The sequence below is a fragment of the Nothoprocta perdicaria genome, unplaced genomic scaffold (genome assembly GCF_003342845.1).
Source record: "Nothoprocta perdicaria isolate Ctin4 unplaced genomic scaffold, notPer1 scaffold_18, whole genome shotgun sequence".
Lineage (NCBI taxonomy): Eukaryota > Metazoa > Chordata > Aves > Tinamiformes > Tinamidae > Nothoprocta > Nothoprocta perdicaria.
This window is the reverse complement of record NW_020454982.1, coordinates 2,314,281-2,337,020: the sequence shown is the minus strand read 5'-3', so window position 1 is coordinate 2,337,020 and position 22,740 is coordinate 2,314,281. Positions and strand designations below refer to the sequence as shown.

General features: G+C 33.6%; 1 protein-coding gene across 2 annotated transcripts in view; it reads right to left on the bottom strand.

Annotated features, from left to right (window-relative positions):
* Positions 1-22,740, bottom strand: part of CDH8 (cadherin 8) — a 107,088-nt gene that overhangs the window by 25,511 nt on the left and 58,837 nt on the right. For both annotated transcript variants that reach the window (XM_026036514.1, XM_026036512.1), the window contains 4 exons: positions 22,430-22,617; positions 19,389-19,642; positions 15,155-15,291; positions 3,444-3,565 (listed from right to left, as the gene is read on the bottom strand). In XM_026036514.1, the coding sequence (XP_025892299.1) occupies positions 3,444-3,565; positions 15,155-15,291; positions 19,389-19,642; positions 22,430-22,617 (701 nt within the window). The remainder of the gene's footprint in view (positions 1-3,443; positions 3,566-15,154; positions 15,292-19,388; positions 19,643-22,429; positions 22,618-22,740) is intronic.

Below are 22,740 nucleotides of genomic sequence, written 5' to 3'. Positions count from 1 at the left end.
AATAGTAACCCAAAATTTCTATGATGTATCATAACTACCTTTGTGTATTTTTAATACATAGTACTGTTTAATTCTCTGCTTGTAATACATCTTAATAGGCTGACTTAAAATGACTACTTATAATTAGTACACTGTCTCCTTTTTTATTAAAAACACCTTCCACCTTAAAAAAAAAAAAAAAATACTTTTGCAATTCTACTAGTATTCACATGTATTTTCAAATTACTTTACAGACTCATAATGCTATGAGCAGTGGACTCACAATTGTGTATTTTTTCCTTTGCCTTTTCAGCTAGCCCTCCTATTGCCCGAACCTGCACTTTGCCATTTGCATGAGTTTCCACTCTATAGAACGACAAAGATCTACCTGGAGATTTGTTCCTTCAGAAAGAATCAATCTACTAAGAGGCCTAAACAAGATAGAGACAAATTGCAAGGGATTCATGGAACACCATATTCAGTTTTACATTGTTCTAGCTTAAACACAGGCTTGAGCAATGGTACATGACCATGTACACTATTCAATTATTTTGGCCTGAGCAAGCAGCACTCCCTCACAAAAGTCTTTGTGTGGGTTAGGAAACAGCAGGTGAGGAACTTCCCATACTGAGCAATACAGATGTTCTGTCCTAGGAGTAGGGGGAAAGAATTTAGATGATTTGGAGAACAACTGTACGGCTATAAAGAGGGAGACTATGAATATTCTGGCTTTAGTAATAAACCGGCAAGATAAAGAATAATACAGACAGGCATAGTATGGTTTATGTTTCATTTAAAAGAACTATAATAGTACAATCAACACTATTTTCCTCCTAAAACAGACAAAATAAACATTTCTGGCAACTTTCTGTTGTGTGTAAAATATGCAGGGAGTACATAAATACAGGCACGCACATACACATTTCCCTCTTTTTTCCTTTCTACTAGTGGTAGAAGTAGTGGTACTACTTTTCTACTAGTAGTAGTCTACTTCTAGAGGTAGGTTAAAGCAAAGAAAATACATCTGGCAATGTTATACATCAACAGTTTTTAATACATTTTGTCATATTACCAGCAGCTGCATTTGCCACTCAGTTACATCAGAACTCAAAAAAGAACACTAGAAAAACTGAACTGTAGTAGATAGTTCAGTCAATATATTTAGGGATTGCAAATAAGGTTTTGTAAAAGGTTTAGATGCAAATCATCAGCCCTTTGCTAATTCAAAATCAATTTGAAGTTATATATAAGGTGAACTGCAAATGTAAATATAGTGAAGTATCATAAAGCAATCATACCATTTCTGCATATGTATTATTCATTTTTAAACTTTGCAGAACTAGCCAAATTAGAGGTTTGTTTACTGTGCAAATAACTATAGTGTCTTTTACGGTATATAGACTATAGTGTCTTTCTCATATTAGCTATTTCATAGTCGACACATTTTTTGAATTCTACATCTTGACCAATATAATTATTTCCAAAATTCGAAACTAGAATAATGAACATAACAAAACATTCAGTAGTATACACGTGAAGATATTTACAGGAGCAGATAAATTCTGAATGACAATTTTAATGTGATCTGCATGTTTGCTCTGGACTGATGAGTACCTATTACCCCGCTAAAATTATTTGTCTAACACATAGAATAAATTGCAGGATCAATGCCGCCTCTAGCCATGATCCTTCGTACAAGGATCATACTCATGAGTGACATCTAGCAACAGATCCAGAGCATAGGAGGTGACAGTAACATGAATAATAGCACACAGCTTATCAAAAAATTTCCATAAGTGCTTAAATAAAAGCCTTTTCTAGCAGCTGACTATCAAAAATCTCATTTATTGCTTCATTCCAAAATGCTAATGGTGTGAACATTTTTCACTATTTCTCAACCACCTGAATTTTGATAAGCATACCAGGGATAGATACATTCTGAAAACAGTATTCAACATATCTTTCTCATTTCAGGGATAAAGGTGTACTCATTCCAATATGATATTTCATACCAAACAACTACTAAGCACCTGAAATCCATCCTGAGATAAACAGAAACCCACTCAGAGCTAAAAAGAACTTAAATAGGAATAAGTAACATAACTCTGCTGGGAAAAGTCTGCCCATAAGGGGACATTTCAATAATCTTCTCTTCAGTGGTTACAGAAAATTTTCATTTCTTAAATGACACATTTTTGACACCTTTTTAATAAACATAAAAGATGCTAGTAAGTCAAATCATAAATCTTCCTTAACAATCTGATCTTGGCAGAGATAGGTTGTCATACATAACTACGTAGGTTGTCATTTAATACTACTGAAAGAAAATAATTTCTGACTCTATTGTCAGGTAACCTACTTTGGCAAGTAGTGAATTTAATGCCAAACACCCACATGAGACATGGGAAAAATCTGATTATCAAGTCTGGTGTCATGCTGTCAGCTGCTCTTTATTTAAATAAAATGTCACAATCTAGAAATAAATTAGAAAGTTGAAAAGCATCGAATTGTTTTAACATGCTACATTTCTTCAGCTGGACAAAATATAAATCTTAGTGACACTACATTGCTTTATAGCAGTCTGTAAATGTCGTTGAATCTTTATCTTGTAAAAAGCCAGCATATGAAGTACTCTAATCCTGTACATTTGTCCTTCATTACACGTACCTTGCAAAAGGTTGATATGTTTTTTTTTTCTTTGAAAAAGGCTAGACAAGTTACATCTTGCTTCTGAAATATAGCTATATTTATTTGACCTGATGAAGCTATGTGGATCATCCTTTCCCAACCTTTTTTTTTCCCTCTCCCCATCAAATCATCAAATGAAGGCAGAATTAACCTGTCACGTTAGGTTTTTTTTTTTAGAGATAATAAAAATTTGGAACCTAAATTCTCCAGCACTCTCCAGACGCTTTCAACCTCAACTAAGTATTTCAATTTTTCTTACATATTTTTTTTTCCTTTTTCCACAATTATAACTAAGAACAAGATAGCTAGATATTATATTTGAAACAGGGTAGGGGAAATTAGACTAGTAAGTATTTCTCCTAAATTATGCCTTGGCCACTTGGGCCAGTTAGTCCAGTCTCCAGTGGACTGAGATTCAGGTCGGTTATAGTTTATTTTATCAACATACATGAGCTAAAGTACTATGTAGTACTAAGAAGCTAAAGTTCTATGAAGTGATAGGCTTTATCAAAAAGAATAAAAACAATTAGAGTTTACAGATATCTAACATTTTTTCTGAGTTTGTCCCGAAGATACCTAACTTTGCTTTCAAACATATACTTTACAGAAATAGATATGTGTGGAGAGAGAGATGTATCAGAGAATATGCTCATAGATTTATCTCAAATGAATCATGTCTTAAAGTTGCTCATAGGGACATATTTTGTCAGGAATCAATTGCAACCCATTCCCCCACATCAAATTACACACAACATTGAAAATACAGAGCTACTTACTTGTCCAGGCTTCCCATTCTCACACAAAAATGCTTCATGCTCTGATGCAAACTCAGGAGCGTTGTCATTTACATCAAGAACTTTGATAGCAACAGGTACCCGGGACACTTGACTGTGGTTCCCTAAGAGAAAAAAATCATAGCATAAAAGGTAAGCGTATTTAATTTGAGATTGATACCGACATGTTTAAATAGAACACATATTCTTCCTATTCTCTGTCTTTGCTTAATTGGGTTGCCTTATCTGTAATGAATAGTAGAGTTGGAGCATGAGATAAAGAAGGATGGCCAGTATTTTATGGTTAAAAAGAATAAATAAATCCCTACTGCAAAAAGCATTTGTTGAAGATTAGCTCAATGAATACCTTTCTTGGACTAAATTGGTAAGATTTTTCTCTGATGAAGTTTGTATTGTTTTATTGATAAAGCCCATTATACATAGAAAAAGGAAGGCAGTAAACAACATAGATTTATTTCTTTGTTTATCTTTGGCAGAGCACAGAGCATTTTACTCTATTAGTTGTTCTGACTGCACATCTATTATTTCTTCAACGTAAATACGATTAATGTTGAGACCTAGATTGCTACAAAGACAGTCTGTAGATTGACATAGGTAAAAATAGGTATTACGTTGGGTTATTAAAGCAGTCTGGTTCTTTTTTATCTGAACAGAAAAAAAATCCTGTGAAATTCTACATTCATTGAAATAAAGCCTTACCATTTATAATAAAGAGCTATTTTGCATAAAGAAGTTTATCACTGTAAAGAGTAGAATAACCTTGTTAAGCTGTAGGAAAGAAAAACTAAAGCAACAATTTGCATTTTTCTATGTATATATTTCATAGTCTACTTCTAGTGCTTTCCTTAAATTAGTATATTTAATTTAAGAGACCATTCATAAACATTTTAGATTTAATGATTCTTTTCCCCAAACAGAAAAGACATGAAGTCTACTTATACTGAGGTGATCAGCTGATGGAACAGTTTATAAGAAGTTCTATAGCTCACGTATACCTTTTCAAGTATCTCAATGCTTGTTTCAAAATCCATCTATTAATATTATTTTATAACCATACTATATCATTTGTGTCACAAACAATTTGAGGAATTGCATACTACATGAACTGCCTGCTTTTACCTAAATTACTACCTTAAAGTACTAGCACTATTAACAAAGGCTTTGTGGCAGCTGGATAGTACCAAATTTTCAGATTCTACTTGCATAGGATATGGAAGATTATAAGACATCAGATCCTAAATGTTCGCCACTTGAAGATGTCAAAAGCTTTAGTTTAGATAGAAATGTGTTACGGAGTAGAAAGGAGTCCCTACCAAAATACTGTAAGACCACTATTTACATCAATTCTATAACATATCTCATGAACCTACTTAACAGCTGAGGTGAACAGTTATATCATAAATTATTAACATATTTGAAATCAAATAATAATTGATATGAAAAGCATAAATCCCAAGATTTAAAACATATTTTTAATCTTAACTTGATAAAATATATAGACAATGAGCGCTTCAGCTTATCAGAATTCTCAGCACAAGTGTCACATTTAAACACTAAAGATTTACTTTTATCTAAATTAATGAAATGATGGCAGTTCAAATTTTAAAGACATTACAGAGGAATGTAATTAATTAGATAAGCTTCTAAAGAAATTATTCATATCCCTTGTGACTGCCCCCAAAATGTTTGTCTTTCATCAGAAATACAAACATTAAATTTAAAGATATTATAATTAGAAACTTGATGAGAATTCATTTAAAAAATTAATTTACTACACACAAGAGAGATCCAACTGGTTTGGAAATCTCCATACAAGGGGATATCCACTGCCTACTTGGCAGATTGGGTTCTTGTGACTACAATGAAACATATTGTTGAGAAAGAAGGAGAGATGAAGATGGAATTTTATCTATGGTTTCTATTGCCGACCACACAAAATACACTGCATTATTATTGCGTCACTGCAAGACTTCCCAATGAATTTTTACTTACGTGTTTTACCCATAAATAAAAGTCACTGTAAACATCTCTACTAAAACAAATTAACAAATTCTCATTCAAGAAATACAGATTCACTTGAGGATGAAGACATTGAAGATATAAAATAATTTTGTCTTCCTATTTTTAATGTCTGCTCTCTATTCACAGTTGTAACATGTACATGGAGCAAGACCCTCTCATTCATAGCTCTCTTGGGCAGCAGTGCCAAATATTCTTGAGAATTTTTCTTCTCAGAACAAAGTAAAAAGACCATGAAATAGATCTACTCTTTGACCGCACAAAAAGTTACTTTTGTATGAGCAACTGTGCACAAAATATTAGTCCCATTCAACTAAACCAATGGTTGAAAGCACAACCAGTTTCTGGTTGAAAGCACAACCAGTTTCTGAACTCCCTGTTAGTTACTGACTTCTGACTTCTGCCAATAGCACCTTCCTAGATCTGCTCGCCCTGCTCACCTGACCTTATTCTTACTGTGATCAACATTGCATTCAACATTACTGAATGCAATAAATAATACTCAGAGTAAAAAGCACATATAAACCAAATTTTTGGTCTCATGTCTTGTTGTCTGAAGAAAAGGCAGTTATTCAGGTCCCATAAAGACTTAAAAACTCTTGCCTGATATTTTTACTTGACATGAACACATACCACCAATCTTAAAAGGCAGAGATATTTAAGAGAGGGAATTATTGGCCACAAAAATAACATTGCAGCATTTCTTTAACAAAAAGAAATCCAGTTCAGTTCGTTGAGTTAATTAAATCATCTGAAAATCATATCAAGGTTTTCTTTAAAAATCACAACCTGTCCTGCATATTAACTAAGGCTACCTGAATAAAATGTAGAATCCTGAAAAGTAAAACATCTTTTATTATCATCATCCTTTGGCTTGGAAATGGCTATTTCATGCTTCTCTGATTCAATGAAATTTCTAATATAATAATATTTTAAATTAGAAATAGAAGTCCTAGTTCTAAGAAAGAAATCAAAACAAAACCTGAATATTGACTTAGTAAAAACAAAAGCATTTATTTCACAACTTTCATATTTCAAATTTATGAAGTCCTATTTTAATAGAACTATTTTTCATGCTTTTATCATGCTTTTAGCATATAATTTTGGTAAGATAGGCCATTGTCTTATTCACCTCACTTATTTCTGTAGTTGGGTTTTACACTGGCATTTTCCTTGTGCTTTCCTTTACATACATAACACCACAGCATGTAACAATTCTTTTACCACAGAAGAACAAACAAATATATATTTGAGTGCTTGATAGACAGAAACGTTATTGTGAATCTGAATTTTTCTTTCTGAAGTTTAACTATAGAAATCACATGTTGCAACAAATGCTGTGTTCATTTATCTACGGTGTTACATAATGATCCGATTCAAGAGACCCTGAATACCTGAAAATGACATTGAAATTGTAAGGGAAAGACACTTTCATCACTAAAGGTCAACATTTTTTTAAAAAATAACAGACCATAAGGTATTTCTGAGGTTAAAATCTAAGCGCCAAACTGAAAGAAAAAAAAAAAAAAAATGGCATTAAATATAAAAAAGTACTAAGATTTAGACAAAAACAAACAAATATAAAAAACAAACAAAAAGCCTTAAATGCTTAAAGGATGAGAAAATACAGAGAGTTATAGAATCGTTATAAAATAATATGAACATAGCAGTGCAGAGCAGAAAAACTTCTATACAGGTTGCTGAGAAATAAACTCACAATTAGTGTTGCATTTATGTTTATTCCAGTAAACTGGAATATATTAGAGGAATACGTTTTGCAGAAAGTGTATGTGTGTGCATGTGTGTGGGAGGAAAGGAAAGAAAGAAAAAAAAAAAAAAAAAAGATGTGAAACATATTTCTCAAGTTTGTCATTCAAGTCATTCTTTAGGGAAAAAATAGGAAGGGAGATAATAAGTATTATCTGCTTTCCAGAGATCCCTCAGTGTATTTTATTAGGCTCTCCAGATGTAAGATGAACAAGTCAAGAACAACCTTATGTTACATTCTATATTTATTTCCTTATTGATACATTATCAAAACTTTAACCAAAGACTTGCTCAGAATTACCCACTATCTTCATTTTTGCTCATTTTTCCACATCTCATCACCACGAAAAAAATGTCATACTTTTACAAAACACATACTTCTACAGATCTGGACAAATAAAGTTGTATCATATATTCTGGCTAGCCAAGGGTGATATAAGGAGTGTATTTATATGAAGTACTGTGGAAGGAGCAGGGGAAACTGAGGACAGATTACATTTTAAAGTAAGTGACTTCAAAGCTGAATTTGTAATTAGAAAGTTTCTGAAGTTCAGCACCTCCATCTGTCAGAAGGTGACTAAGGCCATCTGCCTTCTTTTGATGAATATATAAGATCTACGGCTTAGCATAAAAGGAGAGGTTATAATTTTGCTGCTAGTACAAAGAAAAATATAAGAAGGTAAAATTGCAGTGATAGACACAATGTATGGCAGAAAATGTTCATTATATAAAGCCATATTCTTTAGGTCTCACTCAGATAAAGTCCTCATCTATTATCATTTTCATTTATCAATTATTTTTGCTTGGTGCATATCAGACAAAGATTGTTGAACACAGCCCAGAGCTAGCATGAAATTGGCATTCACTGCCTAAAGTTTGCAGAAAAACTAAACAGACGAAAAAAAGACCAGACTTTTTTTTTTTTTAATTTATTTTTTTCATCAGTGACATTCAAACACTATACTTCTTTTTGCTGCCATTATAGCAGCAATGTAAATAGACTATGCTTGTATGTATTTGCACTGCAAGGTCTGATTCAGATCCTGGGGAAGTTAATTAGATCTCTCTTGCTCTGCAAGTTTTAACTAGTTCTTGCCTTTTATATCACATTATCTATTTCCTACCTTTTTAAATAAATAAAAATTTAAAAATTAAATGCAATTTAAATTATAAAAAACAGAATCTGTTATATTCAATGGATCAACAAAGATTTGTAAGCTTAGTAATCAAATTATAGACATATATTTTCTAAAAATTAAGTCAGAGTATTCTTTTCATAGAGACATAATGCACATTGATGGAATTAGCTTCCTTTTTATGCATCTGAGGGCAGAGCATTATATGACATTCAAATGCAACCTCTTTGTCATTTTTCATACCATTAAGCTGTGCAGTTACTCAGCAGCCTAACAAATTGTTACTCTGTAATTACCTCTGATCCTCTGTGAATTGAAAGATCCATTTACAAAAACTGGGAAATGTTTGTTCTTTTTTTTTTTCAGAAGCCTCATACCCTCAATATTATCTTGTCTGAATGCACAGAGATAGGCTCAAAAGGGCTTGGGAACGCAAAACTAAATTGGAAAAGTAAAGCAACCCCCAAATACAGTTTACAACTGTGAAAAAGATGTCATCTACCCATAGCCCTGATTAGAAGAGACCTGTTAAATTTGGCCATTCAGGCTAAGAGCGGAAAAGTTATCTCCCAAGAACCAGGTTCTGTAAGGGAGCTCTAATTTTGTCCTTAAGGAAACAGAGGATCCTGAAACTAATTCATGTCCAACTTAAATCTGGAGGGAATAGCTGAGTCTAGGCCATAGAAAGAAAGCTCATACTCATAGATTGCTGTTTATTTTAAAATGCTTTGTAGGTTGAACAATTACTATTTAATGAAAATATGTTATTTTCTTTTTCGAAACGAATTTCTTCAGAGTCACCACTTTCTATTCATCCAAAAAGAAAATGCTAGAAAATACACTAGATGTGCCAGGTAAAACATGAAGTGTTCACTCATTCCACCCAAGAGAGAGGCTGGACTGCTTGGGATGTGCACACGTGGGAGGGGAAGGAAAGGTGATAAAGAGGAGGGAGGAAAGGAATGGGATGAGGCTTGAAAGGAGATTTAAAAGGGGCATCCTAATCAGAAACTGTAGCACTTTTTCAATATTTAAGTAGCAATTACAGGTACTTGTCTCTTGTCAGAAGCACTGGATGCAAACAGTATGTCCTTAGAGACTGTTTTTCTGCATATCTAATTTTGACCACAGTGAGTTTTATATTCATAGTGACACATAATCAAGATATATGTGACACATCAATATGAGTAAACAAATACATAATTCAAAATAAATTATTAGTGAAGCTGCTTGAGCGTGCTGCATTGCAACCTGCTATACTCATGCCAGCTTTATGACAATGAAAACGATGCTGTTTTCCTCATACATCCTAAAGTAAATTCTTTAGAAAAAAAAATGTGTGCTGCTATTATCCCTCCACCCACACATGTACTGAGACCAAGCCAAAAAAAATTCTGGCAGAAAACAACCTGCATTTCTAATACAATATTGTGTTATTGAGACTTAATTTTGTCTAATGATGAGGCAAGTCAGGCTGGAGTACACAGTTATGTTGCCCTCAGTAAATTAACTGCATCATTGCATGGTTATTCATGTAAAAATCACAAACATGGATTAAATATCAGCAACTATTTGTAGACTTATATACTATAAAGGAAAGCAAGACAGAAATATTTGAAATTGTATGGTTGTGTTTTTCCAAAATCAATGCAAATACTGTGTTTATTATACATGAAAAAAAAATCTAATTTAAAGAATAAGCAAAAGCAAATCTAACAGCAACTGTAATCTCTGGAAGCATCTGCAGGAAGGGCTCTTATGTATACCCATCAAGCCAGCAAAAGACAGTCTCTACTAAAAGCTGTTGAAAAAGTTTTTCTATTTCCTTGTGGCAGCTACTGATAAGAAGTAAAAAAATGAAAAATGGGAAACCACCGAAAGCCACCATATTTCTGCTACTTTATTGTCTGGATTAACATTAATAACACTGGGATATAAATGCTATTGGATTGTTACCTCCTGCAAACTACAGCACCACAAACCTAGTGAGGTGCTTGGTAAGGCATTAATCATTGCAAGAAAGTAACAAGTTTTTATTTCTAAATATGAATATCCTTCTTTGGAGATCTTTAAAACCCGCTTGGATGCAGCCCTGTGCCACGTGCTCTAGGTGACCCTGCGTGAGCAGGGGGGTTGGACTCGATGACCTCTGAGGTCCCTTCCAACCTTCGGCATTCTATGATTCTATGATGTTGAGAAAATGTTACAGGATATAATGTGGTGCCATTACATGATGGAAAAGTATCTGTCTCGAAAAAGAAGCCACTGAAGCATCAGGACGAAAACTAAATAAAGAGAAGCCTGTTGTGTCTTAAACAACGGGAGTTGCACTAGTGTAAATCCTAAGCATTGAAGTCAGGAATCAGGCCAACATTTCAGAGCAATTACATTGTAAATATGCTAATATATCATGCATACTAAAATGTTATAAAATGTTGACTCAGATATACAACACCTTATTAGCTTTGAAATTTTATGACTAGCAGCATTAAAAAATAACAATAACCAGATTGATTGAGGACAAGATGTCTGGAATATTTTGATTTTTTTATTTTAAATTATTTCATGATTGAAGTTAAATAATTAATTGCTCATAAAAAAACTCCATCTTTTCTGTACTGATAGACAAAATATTGGAAAGCTTTAATAAAGCTTCTTTGATAAAGCAATATTTATTACCAGAGATTAAATTTCTTTGTTTTTTAGAGCTCATATTTCTTTCTAAGATTGATTTTCTTAATAGTACTGTTGTATAGATCTTAGATTTCCTTCACGTCTAAGAAAAATTTCTCGATATTTTGGATTTGAATTCTAGTTCTTACAATAATTTCTTCTGTATTTGTTTTCAATTAGTCACATCCTTTTCATAATCATAGTTCTATTTCAGATTTCCTCTGAAATCAGAGGTTAACAACTTCTATTCAGCTTCTCATACCTGATTTTTTATGCTACCTCCTAAACTACTGAGGTCATTTTATAGAGATCATTTCACAAGTACACTCATTTTCCATTCATATTTTTCATAATATGATCACTCCCATGCTCTTATCCATGCGGATGACATCTCTTGCCATTCATGAGCTGTGAAAAGCAATAATGGGAAAATTTGTGATATATCTGAATGCACCTTAACGGCTGAGAGCTGCAAGGAGCTGTATGATACACCAGATCTCCACGCACCAATGGCACATGCTCCTTTACAGCCTATGGAGTTCTTTCTATATAGCCCTGTATTTATGTGAAAATGAATAAAAATTACCCTTCTAAATTCCTTTAATGCAAAAAATGATGGATTATCCAGTTTGATTTCCACTAAGCCAAAGGAAAAAAGCTCAAGGGAAAAAGGTTAATATTCCTCAGCTTCTCTTGTTTGCATCTCCATAAAGGTTTATTTTCTTCTTTTTCTAAACTTTGCCTAATTTGTATCAGCCTTAAATTAAAGGTAATTATGTGATGCACCAAAGTAGCTCTAAACTGCAAGAATTATTGCTATAATGCCTATAGTTATCCTTACAATAGAAGACTAAATAATATTAAATAAATGAAAATCAGGAGCAGAGGTATTCATGACACTAAAAGGTACCTTGTAGCTGAATGCTTATTCTGAAGAATAATTATGTGTCTCTTCCATTTTCATTAATGTCCCTGTATTTTTTTTTTGAATAATATACAATATAGATAATTTTAGTAGAGCACGTGCTGGGTGATGATTCAATTACTGTATTTAGATCCTTGGTAAACCATAAAGAGTCTTTCTGGCTTTATGCCCTTTCCCATTAGGTGATAAAATTGCCTCATACTTCTTCATTTCTGAAGAATGCAGTTGGTATGGGTAATTACCTTTGTCAGACATAGCCTGTAGCTTTGTCCTTGAGATTTCTACGCTCTATGCCTGGAAAATATTTACTGTGGTCAAATCACCATTTCCATTTCAAGATCTAGTCTATATTTTCATCTATCGCTTAAACTAATGATTCACAAGGATTTCTACTAGCTGTGACAGTTCTAGTACTTTGCCTTTTTTTTTTTGCCTTCTTTCTTTCTTTCTTTCTTTCACTTATCTAGGCACTGACATGCTCTTTGTTTGGCAAGTGAAGCTTAATTTCAGGAATCAATTGATAAAGCAGTCGATCAAAATAATAGTTCCATAACTATACTTCTTAGAGAATACAGTAAAAGAAATTCCACTAAAAACTCTGAATTCCATTCAGAGATCTAACCCTGGGCTAAAAGCATTGTTCCAGGCTACCAGAAACAGCCTCTCACACACAATTCAAGCAAGGGCTTTGGAGTTCCTCTGGTGACTGGTCTATGGCCTGGAAGAATGGAGACTCTCACGTCTGTGATGCACAAGAAGTCCAAAGAGGGACAAGAAATAGGAAAAAGCTTCCTATAACCTGTTCTACAGCAGAATGTATTAATAACTCCACATATACCCATAAGACTGAAGAGGATCAAGTCTATACTAATAAAAAGAATAAATTGTCTACACTTCAATGTTAGCTTCAGCGTAGCTCACATACAATAACTGGAATATGACTTGAAAGTTACTCTCTGAAGAATGGCTACTTGTGTAGCCATTGAATGCTATGTTAGGCCAACAGATCATCACTTATGAGGACACCGAGAAAACATCTCCACTGTAGCTAGTATTCCTATTAAAAGAAAGAAACTAAAAATCATGGAGCTGGAGGTAGAAAGACTATTGTACAGTTATTGTCTAAGTTTAATTGCTATATGGCTTATGAAAGCGTGACGTTCTGATAGCTTGAATAATCAGACTGAATTATGTTCAGAATCTGTGAAAAATGTAGCTAAAATGTTCTGATAAACAAACTGAGGCTATCTGATTTTCTTTTAGTGGTTGAGCAGCATTGACAGCATAGCTCCTAAGTACTGCAAATCTTGTCCAAGGAACTGAGAGAATACTGAGGAGGTTAGCCCAGGCTGAACCCCGCTCTGCTTCACTGCCCAGCAAAATTGCTAACCAGTTAACACAAGCAACACAAGCATGTCAATGTGAACAGCAGCTACAGCTATAATTGCACCTTATACAAAATAAAAATGCATTTGTATGTACAGATGAATAGGCTTACACATGACTCTAAGGTTTCTGACATTACTAGATTTTACAGAATGTCAGAAAATTCCATTTAAAAAAGGAGCAAGAACCAAAGATATGATGAGCTTTTATGCACACACACACAAAAAAAGATGCACCAAAAGAAATGTCTGCAAGTTAATCATTCATTCTTATTATGCTATAATTCAGCCTCCTGGAAAATATGCATATGTCCTCAAATTCTCTTACTCTTCAGGACTTGGCTCCAGAGAGCCCGAACACACGAGCAGCCTAATCAACCTTGACTTTCACAGGAAGGCAATACTCACTGCCATTCTCTGAAATATGTAGTTAAAATAAACCTCCCAAGACTCACATACAATTTTAAGCTTTTTAGACCTCCATCACACAATGCATTAAAACAATGAGAAATCTTATTAGCCCAGTACTTAAAGTCCAGTGGCAGTGACTGCTCTTGACTCACTCAGAGTAAACTTGGATACATGGGAATATGGAGGAAAAATTCAAGAAACAATCCACAGAAATAACAACTTTCAATATTTCTCTTACGTGAGATGCAATGTGAATGGAAGGTGACCAGATTTGAAGAGGAGGAGTTGGGAGGAGCAAAGTTGCATAAGAACTTTATTATTTTTCACTAAATTACTGTAAAACACCTAGCTAAATCTGAAATACTGAAAATTTCTCACCCATAACATATTAATCACTTTCAGCTCGTTTTTTTTTTTTTTTTTATCAATAGCTCTTGCATTGCTTTATCTTCAGTAGCCAAAAAGAGATGTCAGCTTCACTTTGCACAGGTCCCAAAATATGATGGTAACACTATTTGTGACAAAACCTGTGACAAAATTTGTCTTCAAAACCCGCCTGGATGCCACCCTGTGCCACATGCTCTAGGTGTGCCTGCTTGAGCAGGAAGGTTGGACTAGATGATCTGTAGAGGTCCCTTCCAACCTTAAATATTCTGAAATATTCTGAAATATTCTGAAACAGTGTGAATTTATTCTGAATTAGAACTAGATATTTGCTTGTCTATAATTAGGAAATATTTTCCAGAAACACAAACCGCTCTTTTGTCTGCTAAGGACATACAGTAAAGAGTCACAGTCACCACTAGTTCATGCTTTCATGTTTCTCCTACTTTTGATGGAGTTTAAAGCAGCAGGTCTACCTTTGAATCCACCTTTTGGTAGTTAGAAAAAAATTAAAAATAGCAGCATATATAACATTATCTATCTACACTCCAAAGCAGATAATCTTCAAAAAATATCAGCTATCCCAAGTCTAAAAATCTTCCTCTGCAGGTGAAATGCACAAATTATGCTTAGTTCTCACTGACCAATCTCGTTCTAAAAAGCTTTGACATTGTGCCAGTGGGAAACTGCCCTAAATCATTTGTACTTAATGCAAAATTTCAGGTTCAGGGAGCGTACTAGCAAAGAGCATCTTAATGTTTGTCAAAACTTTATGTTTACCCGTTTACGAAAAAGTTCATAACTGAGGGTACATTCAAGATCTACCACACTTAAGGAAAAAAAAGCAGTATCATGGCTTGTAATTAGTAAGGCTAACGGCAATGAAACGGGCTGATCATCATCCACATGAATACAGGTGGTTTCCACACCATACACAGGAAGAAACAGTTACAAAGCTAACAGAAATAGAAGTGGGTATACACAAATACTTACTAGTTTCAGTAGCTACAATAGTTATGTTGTGCCACATACTTGTTTCTCTGTCAAGTGGTGTTGCCAAAGTTATTTTCCCATCTTCTGCATTAATGTTGAACTGTCTCTCAAGATCAGTATGTCGATCAATGGAAAACCTACAAAACAGATATCCCTGTAATCTACTTTAAGAAGTTGGTGTGATGCACATAATCAGAAGACAATTTATGCAACCCTCAAAGAACCACAGTTTTAAGTACAAATGGATTGCAAAGCTCAAGAGCATGATAATTTATAAGACAAAATGACAAACTGAGACTAAAAAGGCTTAATAATTATTGTCCAAGGAGTAATTAACTGTATAACCAGTATGAAGGTCATAGACTGCCCCCAGGTTCAGTGGGCAACATAATTGAAAAATGCTGATGATCAAGAGTTAATTACACAATCCATCAAATTTATTAGACAGATTTTATGGTATTTCTCAGTAACTGCTGATAATTTCAACTGTAACATATTAAACATAAAAATGGTGGGCTTGATGGTTATTCTAAAAAAGACTAAATAACATTATTTTACTAATAAATTTTAGATTAATGTAGACTTTTTTTAAAAAAGCATTATTTGGCTATATTTCAAGCAGCTCCATGGGTAGAAGTCTGTTAATGAATCACCATTTACCTGTAAAACATTTCAAACATGGAAGGATTGACTGTTTTATGGATTGACATCACTGATTTCGAACAAAACAACTTTCATCTGACAAATAGTCAGAGTTTGCAAATGAGAATATCCAGGTAAATTATGCAGTCTAAACAGAGCTAGCCTGAGAGCACGGAAGAGTTGTGCCAGATTGCTCCAATGATGCATTAACTAGGATGATGATTTAAAGCTCAGAATAGCATCTCTGGAAAAGCTTTTATTTTAGTCCATTTCCAAAGAGTTACTATATTAATGTATTATTTGTAGAAGAAAAATTGCAAAATGAGGCCTTCCCATTTTGTGAAAGGAAAAGCTACAAATTTATCACTAAACTATTTATTAGATTTGGCAAAAAATTGACTTCAAGGAGTCCTACTGATGCCTTATTGTGGATTTATATAAGAGGCTCTTAAGGCCTTTGTATCTGTGCATTACAAAATCTAATAACATGGACCGACAATTTTTTTCTTCTGTTCTGCAGTATATCTAGGCATAACAGAGAGTTATACACTGACAGTCTTGATTATACTGTGGTAAAAAAAGTGACTCAAAGCATCAGTTTCTCAGAACACATTGCAAAACACAGGTTTTGCAAATAGGCTTATAAATCCAGTGATAAAACAGCACAAACATATTTTGCTGCAATCACAACAGAATCATTATTTGAAAATCAGTTATTTCATTTCACTTGATGCTTTATCATAAAATATTTTCAAAAAAGGTCAGATTCTGAAGCTTCTTTATATGTCACAAAGACTCTTTAAAAAAAAAAAGAGTAAATGCATCCTGATGAACTCAAACTCACTCCAGCACAGGACTGTTTCAATAGATGCCCCATTAGGATCTGATTTCAAGGTTAGCGTTAAACTATTCATCTGTTTTCATTTCAGTGTCAGATATCTTGTTCATACTAAGAGATATGCTGCAATTGGATTATTGGTGTAATTCTGTAATCTTACAGTAATCTAATGGCAGTACAACACAACTCTTTCAAAAACAGTTCAAAGAAAATATGTTTCAAGTAAGCCATGAAAATCTTACAATTTAAAAAGTTAAAGACTGCACTGTTAAAAATCAAGATTAGCATGGTCACATAGCTAAGATTCTTAGCAACTAAAGGACTTAAAGGGCAAAAACACCTTTGATTTCTAGATATTTAACCTTTGATTTACATATTTTCTAGATAGAGATGGTTTTGCTCATCTAAAAATCAGTAGCTTAGTTAAAAAGAGGACATAAAATATATGAAGACAAATTTCAAATATCTATACCTAAAGCTAGGCACATACTTCTATATTTGGACATTTAAGTAAATTGATTTTCTAGTAAGCTCAACACAGTTCTCAACGGTTTACCAGGGCTTGTACTGTACACAGCATTTCTGAAAATTAGGTCACTTGTATGGAAAAATAAAGCTGCAGGTGTACCTACAGCTCTACCTGACTTTAGGCAGTCACAGTGGAAAAGGTATCTTAACCTTATTTTAATGTCTCCTTAGTTCCCATTAAAGTTTAGAAAGAAGTTAAGAAAACAATCCACTGCCTCCAAAGTTAAAATCTCCTTATGTTTGAATAGGGCAAATTTGCCATAGTGAGGCAGATATGCCCCAGTGAAGAGCAGTGATTGTATCAAAGAGCAGAGACACTACAGGAAGTTCATTACTCATGCCTTTTGCCATGCATTGAGATCAAGTTTTATCCCAGATAATTTACTGCAAATAAATAGCTAATCGTTATAAAACAATAACAGAAGTATGAAATAAGTACTACTGGAATTAATGTACTTTTTTGACATCAAGGTTAAAAGTGAGGCAGTTCCTTAAATAATACCTGCAGCAGAATAAAGGAAAAAATACTACATATCTTAAAAACAGGGAATTATGAAGACCTATTTGTACTCACTTAAGAACTGACATGAAGAGACAGTTCACATCCATTGGAAGAAAAGGATAAGAGAGACATAATTCACCTGAATTTCACATTGTCACCTACCCAAAGACACCAGTCCCTTCAGTCTTCCAAAATTATGGGTAAACATCAACAATAAGAAAAATATGATTCAAAACATGCATCCTTTAGCTTCATCTACTTAAAATTTTCTGAGTCTTAAAGATTTGGGCTGATATGGAAATTTCAGAGAAAAAAAAAAAGTGCCAGAAATCATGTACTTGACATGAGGTATTGCTTAATATCCTTATTAAGGGATTTCTGTAAGATGGGAATACTCACAGCCAGACTGGTAACTCATCTATGCACCTGCTCATACATCTCTGATTGGCTTATGCATTTTAGATGAACTGATGGAAAGATCGGATGATGCGTTTCATCTATTCTAAGCAGGTGTAAAAAAGAGATTACTGCTGCACTGGGTAGAAATGATTTTTTTTTTTCCTTTAAGAAAAGTTATTAGTTTACTGAGCCTGAATGTAATATAGCATGCAGTAAAATAGCATGCAGCATATGCTGTATTGGTGGCAGGTAAGGTGACTCATATCTTGATTTTTGTTGTTAGTTTTTTTGTACTCAAAATCTCCGGCAACCAAAATACTGAGAACAGATGTCTATTGAAATACATGATTTTTTTTTTTTTTTTGAAATGCAATTACTTTTTCCTTCACAAAATTCAGCAGAAAGAAAAAAAGTAAAAAATGACCAGTTAGTATTAAAGCACTCTTTTTTAACTTGTTTTTCTTTTTTTCTTTTTTCTTTTAAGTGTATTATAAATCATATACAGCTACTTTCCATTACAGCGATATGACGACTGCATCATCCTTACAATACTTGAAGAGCTTAAATATTATGTTATACTAATATGACTGATCATGTAAAATGGCAATTACTATCAAATGCATTCTTTACAAATATACCTTCACTATAAGTTTGATTATTTGTATTCATTTTCATAACACTTTTAGCTGGCAGTACTATACATAGCAAAATATGTTTGGGGGGCAGTCAGATTGTATTGCAGTGGTATATGATACAGTGGGGGAAGATCTGCAGAAATCAAAATGAGACGGAAAAGACACAGATCTGCTAAACCTCGAAAAGCAAATTTGGTTCAATTCAAGCGAGATCTAAAATAAAAATAGTGTAAACTGAAGATGCAAAAGCCATATGGGCATAATAATCTCTGATTGCTTAGCATAAAAGCAAGGGTGGGTTTTGCCAAAAGAATATAAAATATGGTTTTACTTTCTTAGAACTACATGGAACAAACTCAAGATTGTTAGTGTTGGAAACTAGCAGATTCTTTAAAATAAATGCAGAAATAAATATTGATGATCCAACCTTGTCAGACTTTTTATGCCCTATTTCTTATTTTTACTGAATTACTGCAGATTGATAAGATTAACAATGTGGCAAGAAATAGTTCTGTGAATATGAAAATTATCTCAACTGATAAGTCTAACATCATAAAGCAAAGAAATCCTATACAAGGATCTTTATAGAAGCAACATGAAGTGATAATAAACTCATCCATTTAATGTATGGAAAATATGCTTAATAATCTGTGGGAAGCTTTTTAAATGACGTCTTTAAAGCAGTTCTACCTTATAGGACTGGAAGACACATCAGGGTCATGAGCAGTCACCTGACCAATCACAGAGTTAATAGCAGCATTTTCATGCACTTCCAGGAGATAAGTAGGTGATGAAAAGACTGGTGGCTCATCAGCGTCCTCTACTACAATTTTCACTGTTGCTGTATCCTTGAATGGTCCTCCACTGAGGAAGCGAGGATCAATATGAACGTTGGCTGCTTCTACCTTCAGAGTATAGGATTTCTTGGTCTCAAAGTCCAGTGGCTGTTAAGAATGACAAAGATAAATGCCTTTTACTAATGGCCACAGAGCAAGAACAAATGAATATAATGCTGATGGATGAAAGCTATGTGCATTTAAGCGCATTCAGTGACTTTTAATGCAATCACTTCCCATTTCCAGAAATTCAACCTAAAAATTTTCTAGCTATATATTGATATTTGCTCATTATCTAGTGAAATTAGAACTCTTTGTTTTGTTCTCTTGCTTTTCAGAAGAACTTTACAAAAATATTTGCTCATAAACTACACTATTTGCAATTTCCTGTCAGTTAAATAGTACCAATTCATTGATATTGACATGACTGGCATACTAATCAGTGTTCTGTTAGCTAGATATAAGAAATACGTATATGTATATACATACACACATATGTATATATAAACACATGTATTTTATCTCCACAAGGAATAAATAGTTCATTATTTCTAAAACGCGAGAAACTTAAAGAACTAAGCTTTATGTGGAAAAATGTAGAGCTAATCATATAAGAAAGTACTTCAATATTATTGCACTTCAGATAACTCTGCATTTCTGTTTATAGGGGTAAATGAGGTAGATATCTCCGAGGAATTTCTTACAACTGCAGCAATTTCTGTTTCTTTTTTTTCTTCTGTTATCTTTTTTTTTTCTCCAAAGAGAGAAACACAAATCCAATTACTTTTTTTCTACCAATATACCTGCCATGTCACCATTGTTTTTACTATTCTACAGTTTCATATTAAAACATAAAAGATGAAAACACAGTGGATTTAAAGGAACGAACTACAGAATAAAACCCAAATCCATGACACTCTCAAATATTAGAATTTTTCATTATAGGAGACTCAAGTTTGTGACTTGAAGTACATGAGTATATTCACAATATAATTCTCTTGTGTCTCACAATGATTCACATTTCAAAGATGCAAATTGCCAAGCTTTGGAAAGATATTAAGATTTGCATTACAATGTCCCAGGGATAAAAAGAAAAGACATAGAAACTGAATCTGCAATGCAAATACCAGCTAGAACACAAATAAGAATTCCAAACTCTTTCATGAAGTCTGTCAAAGATTTCAATACATATACATCCAAAATTTGTTGATCTTTTTTCAGGTATAAATCAAATTGTAATGTTATTTTCTTTCTCAGAAGTTCTAGTAAGCATGAGAAAACCTTGCTTCTTTAATAGCTCTTAAATTGGTGAGCTTTTGCAATTATAAATGATGATTTATAGATCAGCATATTCACAATTTGCTAATCTTACCTCCTATACAATGTTTTTCAAGTGTTTTTTCAAATGTCTCACAAAACTGGCAGCACCCCAGTAGAACTAGTCATGCTTAATCAAAATAACATACGGAAAATTTACTCTATATTTTCTAAAATTCAGGAATTTTTGCTGGAGAAAATACATTGGTGAACTGTATCCTACATACATCTATTCCTATCTCCTATTGTAGGAGAACCAGAATGATTATTGCTGTCAAAATGAATATATTGAAGAGCATTATGCCAGAGACTGAGTTATGAAATATGGCAATGGAACTGGGGCAAAAGGTTAATTGCTTTAGTTTACAGAGGAGGTCACAGCATATAATAAAAGTAAAGTACATCAGGGGCTTATATCATAGTTTCGTAGTTTTATATCATAATTCATCATAGGAAAAACAAATCCATAGATATGTCATTCTATTCTACATCTACAGTGCTGATCTACTCACTAAGAAACATAAATAGAAACTTTTGATTTTAAACATGGGTATAAGTTGAATATAAACTACCTGTGCTCATTGAGTTCTTCTTTCTCTAGAATGTCATGTTATCATATTTATAGCTGTTTATTTCTAAAGGATTTTTTAGAATGGTCTATCCTACATATTTAAAACCCTGCATAATCTATTGTTGTAAGTTATAATCATTTCCATTTTTGAAACACGGCATAAAAGGCTATAATCTCCTACTCCAGAAAGTAATGCAAATTAAACTTGTAATTAATATGTCATCAACTCTTCCTTCCACATTTTGTTCTGGAAGCTCTGTCTGCTCCCTGCTTTTTTTCATATACCCACACCACCTTTCCATTGTATACATGCAAATACCTCATCTTGCACATATCAAGATTGCACTGCACTGAAAGTGGGCTCTTTGGGCTCCAATTCGCTAGTTCTATTCATTTGAAGTAGTATGGATGTCCTTAATAAGCTTCACTGAATCACCATTCATTGAGCAAGGACTGTTCAACATGCGAAAATGTGGAAAATTTAGTCTCTTACACATCAGGTAATTTAAATTATAAGTTCTGAAAAAGCTTTTACTCCCCTCTTCACCCCCACTCTAGTTAGTTAATTAATTTGCTAGTTAATATTTAACTAGCTATGCAGCAAGTAAAACAACAGAGTAAAGGCATTTGATGCATAGTCAGACAAGTTTTCACGCAAGTTTATACTACCAACTGAGGAATTTCCAATCCACTCTTTCTCCTTCTGAATCAAGCAGGTAAAAGCTGAATGATTTGAGCATGTGAAGCATGGGGTTGTTCTCAGGAAGCAAAGACAAGAGGACTAATGCATTCCCAGCACAAAAAAATGCACAGGGAATCTCCCAAATGGTGAATTGAGAAGCCTAGTGAATATACCTCCAGTTCTGTAAATTCACTGACTTGACACCACATCCATGGGTAAGAGAATCTTTTGATGCCCAGTGTGCTCTCACAGAGTGCAGTTTGCTTGGGCAGTTGCATGAACAATAAACAAACTTAGAGAGTATCCAACAGTACCATTCATTTACCTTTCTCACTCTAATAATTCCATCCTGAGTTTGGGCATCTGTAGTAACTTCAAATATATCCATTCCATCTCCTTCGATAATATCATAGGATGATTTAGCATTTTCTCCAATATCCAGGTCGTTTGCTTTCACCCTTCCTATTGGTTCACCAAGAGCAACATCTTCCATTACTGAGAAGTGATACAGACCTTAGAAATAAAAGGAAAAGACTGAACATTACATTCAATTCCAGTTTCTCTTGTGTTTCTTCATTTGCTTGTTCTTCTCCAAAGCAAACTCTTCAGATGTACAACTAATACAAAACACATTTA